We start from the raw sequence: 6909 nt of genomic DNA on the forward strand, positions 1-6909 counted from the left end.
CATTCCCTGATAGGTAGTTAGATAGATTTTCCCAGTAGACAGAGTCAAACATCAGCTTGGTTCGTACGCTCCATTTTCTCGGAGTTACCAGGTCTTTACCTTGGAGACTATTTTATATATACAGGTTTGATGGGTAGGTCGAGGCCTTGTCCCGATCATGATACAGTTCAGTTATCTCTAGAGGCTTGTAGACGAGTTATGTATATTTTGGTCTATCAGTAGACGTTCATGGCGGCCTCATATATATATGAGCTTTTGGGTATGTTTATCCCTTAAATGAGAGAGATGATATTTTAAGATGATTCAGAGTATGACCTCATCGGCCTAAGTTAAGGGTTACCCCTCTAGAGTTCACAGTTACAGAGTGGTACACTCGGGCCGAGTATGGCATCGGGTGCTCGTCGCGACCTATCGATTTGGATCGTGACAAGGGAAAATATTTCCTCTAATTGGATGGAAATGAGATCATGAAAAAAAATATTGTTTAAAACATTTGAGCTAACCAAAGATGAGAAAATTAAAAGTTATTTTTCGAAAAATATTTTTATTCATACCAAACACACCCTTAATCATATAGTATTTGCATTTGTGATCAACTATATTTTAATTAATCTATTAAGCAAGTCTTACAACTATTCAACTTTAGTATTTCCTCCGTTTAATTTATTTGATATTCTTTTTCTTTATGGAACGTCTCAAGTAATTTGACATTCTTTCATTAACAATACAACTTATTCTATACAAGTTACACATTTTTAAGAACAATTCATTTTACTATACAAGTATAAATTTTCACGTGATATTTTCTATACTAGTTTTCACACTATCACTCTAATATTTCTTCAATTACTTTCGGTATGCGTTCGCGGTTTGGTAGGGCTTTATCATCATTTCCTATTGCGGTTTGGTAGGGCTTTCTCATCAATTCCTACTCATTAGGTTATGTTATTAAAATTGTACGTAATGACATCATAAAATGACGAAAAATGATACAATATATACAAATATTATATTCATCAAAATAATACAATACAATATATTCAAAGAGCCTTTGTATAATTTACGAATTCAGCTTAGTAGGGACCTAAATACAGGAATTTTTTTTCTCAGAGTAAGACCACGCTTTATGACGAAAGGGGAAGAAATGACAGATCACATGTCGATCTGTGATCAAAGAAAACTATACCTGAAGAACGGGATAGAGATTGACAAGCACAAAAGAGTAAGCTTGGCTATTAATCTACGCTCATTGATGAGACGACGACATAGAAAAGAAAGTATACCTTTTGTCACCTTGTCACTTAAAAGTAAAGAAGAGATACACACTTTGGAATCAAAATTTGGTGGAATTTGGGATGGAATCAAATGCACTTGCGGTTAAGACAAGTCCTGCATCTCCTACGTAATGCAATTGACCGACCCTCCATTTCTTTCTTTCAATAATGCCTTCGCTTCAGTTCAAAACGCTATTTACCAAAGAAAGATTACCTTTTTTTTTTAATGGAAGAAGTCGAAGGGGTGAACGAGCACTGCGGTAACAAGCCGTAAGAAAGATGAGCAGATAATTCCTTCTGCCGGCCTTTATAGGAGTAGGAGAGTGCATGGTGACCAGAGATTGAGCCAGGATTTTAAGTTTGTGGGTTCGAGATTCTAATCATATTAAGTTACTGGGTTCTACATTAATAAATTGTACACATTTAATGAATTTTTTCTAACAAATACAAGGTTCGAACCAAAATTACTGGGTTCAACCGAACCCGCATCGGACTCTCTAGCTCCGCTCCTGGTGGTGACATAGACAGACATCCAATCCTGCAGTAGCTAGTTGCTCGGCCTTAATCTTGGGCTGATCTCAGACTTCAATCAACCCCGTACCATATGTAACAACCATCCAAACAATGGGCTGAGAATTCCAATGCTTACACAATATATATCCAACAAAATTAGATGTACCAAAATTCATGAAATATAGAAAGAGTTCCAACCTGATCACTACTACTACTACTACAATATACCAACAAAAATCTGATAAAATAAACAGGTAAAATATTTTGATAAAATGGAATTCAAGACATTCAAAATTGTGAAAAACCAAATGCCTATTAATTTTGTAGTCACTTTTTGCCAATGACTTTTTCCTTGACTGTTTCCCATGTACCCTTTTCTTCCTCTTCGTTCTCTGTTGCCTTGTCCAAGACCTTCTTTCCCATCTCTGAAATTACCTAATCAAAATAAATTAAGAATCATAATAAGTTGTCAAGTATATATTAAGATAATAAAATGCTGGCATGAAATAATAGCATTACAATATTTGACTAGTATCTGTTCTTATTATCAGTTTAATATATGATATGTGGGCCATTAAAAAATATGATGGCCTATTGACAACTTCAACCAAGTGTTACTTATTTCGTTCGAATTATAATTACCTACTTATATGTTGTGTTTGGTACGATGGAAAATATTTTCTGAAAAATATTTTTTTTAATTTTTTTCATATTTTGTTGGTTTAAATATTTGAAACATATTTTCCTCAGGAACTGATTCTTATGTAATTAATAATTCAATTTTTTACCCTACAAAATAATTAAACATGAAAGAAACATTATAGGTCTGATTAAATTTGGAAAAATTAAAGTCGGAAAAAAAACAAATTGTAAATAATAAATGGAATTACATCTCCAGCACTAGAAGAGACAGTCTCTTTGACAGTTTCACCAACGCTCTTTACTTCTTTAGCACCTTCCTTCACTGCTACTGCTGCTTCTTTGATCTTTTGGGCCGTCTCTTTATCAACTTTTGCCTGTAAAATTTATATATTTTCCAAAAGAGAAAGGAAGTACAAAAAAATGTTCAGAACAATACAAACAAATCATCACTTTAAGAGTAAAATAAACATGTACCTATTAAGAAGAAAATTCTATGTATATATTCAATGGTGTGCTCCAGTGGTCAATGAATTAGGTGAATTCAAGACCTAAATACTAGTAAAAAAAAGGAAAGAGAGGGATGGAATTTCTTTCGCTTTTGGCATAGCGAGCCCCTGGTGGAAGGCTTGCGGGACAGGCTATTAGCTCAGTGGTAGAGAGCGCCCTGATAAGTGCATTGATGTGCCTTGGCTAGGGCTGCTTCGGGCGGATTGAGCGGTTATTTACTCTTAACGGTTTGGCTTAACGGTTATCTGCTTTTAAATGTATTAATCAGCTAGCCATCCGATAAGATATCAGGCGGATTGGTATCGATTTACCTCTTATCGGGCGGTTTACGGCCTAATTCAACCTATATTGTACGCTACAGAAAAATGACAGTAGAATGGGAGATAGTAGCAAGATAACCTTTTTGGGGCATTTGCAGCAATTTAAGGGCATAAATTCGAAGGTAGATGGTATCATTGGCAAGATTTAGGACTTCATGTTAGCTAGACAGTACAATTTATCCATACAGATCAAATGGTTCTTCTCTGTTTGTTGTGGAAGCTTATTGTTTCCCCATAATCACGAGCATATACTAAAACAATACAATTTAATGTTAAAGTAGAGACCACAAGTTCAGATAAAATTTCCTATTTGTGAATTCATAATTCCAAATTAATAAGCAATTGAAGAATATAATATTACGCAGTGCACAAAAGAACATATCGGAATCTAAAAAAAACATCTTCATGCAGTTCATACTTTTCACATTTTCCCTGACCTTTCTTAACGGGCTAACGGGCTAACGGATTATCCGTTAAGAAAATTGAATAATTCACCCCTAAATCGATAAGTCGTTAATAAAAAAAAATTCAATCTGTTCCCCGTCTATTAACCCGTTAACCCGTTACCAGTAAGCCATTAAGCTTCGGTTCGGATCGGTTTTCGGTTTCAGATCGGTTTTGAACACCCCTAGCCTTGGCTGTGAGGCTTCTCAACCCCATAGATAGTTCAATGTGCTCATCAGCGCCTGGCCCTGAGATGTGGATCATCCCATGCGTCCTAAATTTTAGTTTTGCAACTCAATTTTTCAGGGCCTCGGTCGCACTTATTAGGGCGCTCTCTCGCTTTTAACATAGCGAGCCTTGATCGGAGGCTCGCATGAGGGCTATTAGCTCAATAGTAGAGAGCGTTATGTCTCAATAGTAAAGAGCTGCGAGGGCTCTCTGTCACATGGATAGTTCAATGTGCTCGTCAGCGCCTGATCCTGATCCTGAGATGTGAATCATCCAAGACACATTAACATAGCGTACTCCCCCTGTTTGTATCGGAGTTTGAAACCAAACTCCTCCTCAAGAGGATAGACAGATAATTCGGATAAGATTCAATGTAGATCCAACTTTCTATTCACTCGTCGAATCTTGGATAGTCCGAGTCTTTTTAATCTATCCTAGGTCTTGGTGAACAAAATTACTTGATGCATATTAGGAAATAGTACGTAACACATACTCACAAAAAATAATCTAAATACTCACAAACTGATCCGAACACTAATTGTTCTTTCCAAATTCTAAAAACTAAAATGGGAAAATTGAAACTTACTATTTCAGAAGGTCTTGTGGCAGTAACAAAGCCTCTAGAAATAGAAAAACTAGTAGCAGGGACTAAAACTCGAGCAGAATTAATGGAGTTGGACATAGTGAAAGCAAGTTTCAAGTTATTAGCCATATTGCTTCTTCTTCTAATTTTGCAATTTGCTTTTTCTTTGCTTTAGACGGTACGGTGATTTTTTCTGTAGTATATTTTCCTTTTTGTTTGTCCCCTATTTTAGTTGTTGTGTTGTCGTGTAAACTTGTTTGGTGGAAGCCAAAGAGGATGCCACGTGTCTGGTTTCTGCGACTTTATTGCGAAAATGGAGAATTTTTTTTTTTTTTGGTCAAGAGAAAACTTCTCTTGTATGGCTATTAAATTGTCTGGACCTTTTCAACTCGGTTTGAAAAAATGGCCAAATCAGTAATTTCTTTAATTTTTTTCACTGATAATTAACCTAAATAGTTATCTACCAAATCGATTAAACTAAATATAATCGGTGAATATATAACATGTGTATAATTCATATATAATTTATTTATAATTATATGTAATCAATGCATAACTTATATATATACCCACTAGAAAAAGTAAACAATGAATTCGATTGGCTATTATGATCACCTAATTTTTGACCATGTTTGAATTTATTTTCACTTTTCACACTCACTTCCCACTTCCCCCACTTTCTCTATTTACTACCCACTTCCCCCACTCTTTCCACTCATATTCCCCACCTATATTCCTCATTCTTCCATCACATAATCTCTACTTATAACATACGATACACACACAAAAAGGGGCGGAAATTAGCAAAACATTTCAGCCATAGACCCCCCCTCAAAACCAACAAAACGAGCCTCAAAAACAGCCCCGAAAATCTGCACAAAACAGTCCAAAACGAGCCTAAAAAACAGCCCCAAAAATCTGCACAAAAACAGTCCATTAACGAACTCTGAACCGCCATGAAAACCAACGAAAAGAGTTCCAATTCCATCCCAAAAACAAGCTAAAAAAACCATCAAGTAGCTCGAAAACAACCTCCTTTTCCTCATAAAATAGCAGCGTTTTTGGGTCAAGAAACAATTGAGGTTTTTGATCGATTTTCCAACGACGTTTTCCGTTCATATTTGTCCACAGATCCTGCCTTGTTTTTGACTTCAATACTGAAAGACAATCAAAGTTCAAAGTAACATGACCTTGAGGTTCATTTCTAATTTTTTGCCGTTTTCGCTATCTTTCAATTTTAGAATATAATGGATTCATTTTTTGTTGAATGTGTATTTGTTTGGTCATGCCCTCATTTTACTTCAATTGCTTATTGTTTTGGACATTAATTAGATTTGCTGTATTTTGGATATATTTATTTGTTATGGTAAATCTTTCTTGATTTCATTAGAATAAGTGGTTGGATTTAAACCAATAATATTTTATTGTTAAGAGATTTGCATTTAGTAAAGATTCTGGGCTATTTGGCTTTTTAAGTGGAGAACTAATCTGTTTGGCCAGAAATTAAAAGTTTGGAGTTTATTTTTTTTTTTTATATATGTTTCATTCTCTTCCTAGTCGCATTAGTTAGTAAAGACATAGGAATAAATTGTTGGGATGTGACGTTAATGGGTAATTATCTTTTTGAATAGATTCATAATAGCTAAAATCATAAATTTCTTCTACAATTAATTCCATTCCCTAATTCATGATCTTGCATTAATCTCAAATGTAGTAGGAAATAATTCATGAACATCCTAAAATACTTTAGGCGCGATTAATAATGAACCATCGTAACTATGGGTACGGTTCCCGTGGCATAGTCATGATGCGTAAATAATTCAAGTGCGCGTTTCAACCTCAACTTCAAATAATAATAATAAACATATTATAAATAGCGGGTGCATTTCACGTGGTGCAGTTTGCAATGTGTACCAAAATGACAAGTGTACGACATCGTAATTTGTTCAAGAAATAATTCCATAAATCTTTAAAGAAATAAATAATTAAAAGCCATTAGAAAGTTAAAAATGCACAATATGCTTTAAACACGTAATAAATCAGATAATTAGGCCAATTATAAATAGTTTAAGCGACCGTGCTAGAACCACGGAATCCGGGAATGCCTAACACCTTCTCCCGGGTTAACAGAGTTCCTTATCTAGAATTTCTGGTTCGCAGACTTTTAAATAAAGTCAAAAATTTCCTCGATTTGGGATTTAAAATAAACCGGTGACTTGGGACACCAAATAAACTATTCCAAGTGGCGACTCTGAAAATAAATAAATAATCTCATTTCAAATAATGTCACTTAAATTGAAAAAACTCCCTTATATCCTCTCGAGTGGTAAAAAGGAGGTGTGACAGCTATTTTGTGTAAAGCTCACTTTTTAATTTAGCATAATAGTGTTTGATTGAA

At 34.8% G+C, this 6909-nt stretch overlaps 1 protein-coding gene across 1 annotated transcript; it reads right to left on the reverse strand.

The window, feature by feature from the left end:
- Positions 1-1657: 1657 nt before the first annotated feature.
- On the reverse strand, positions 1658-4712 carry LOC104249677 (uncharacterized). Its single transcript, XM_009806154.2, has 3 exons — positions 4515-4712; positions 2678-2803; positions 1658-2222 (listed from the first exon to the last, which is right to left on the reverse strand). Exons 1-3 carry the CDS (start codon positions 4638-4640, stop codon positions 2115-2117), a joined length of 360 nt encoding a protein of 119 aa, XP_009804456.1. The 5' UTR covers positions 4641-4712; the 3' UTR covers positions 1658-2114.
- Positions 4713-6909: the final 2197 nt, after the last annotated feature.

The sequence above is a fragment of the Nicotiana sylvestris genome, chromosome 5 (assembly GCF_000393655.2).
Source record: "Nicotiana sylvestris chromosome 5, ASM39365v2, whole genome shotgun sequence".
In the NCBI taxonomy this organism is placed as follows: domain Eukaryota; kingdom Viridiplantae; phylum Streptophyta; class Magnoliopsida; order Solanales; family Solanaceae; genus Nicotiana; species Nicotiana sylvestris.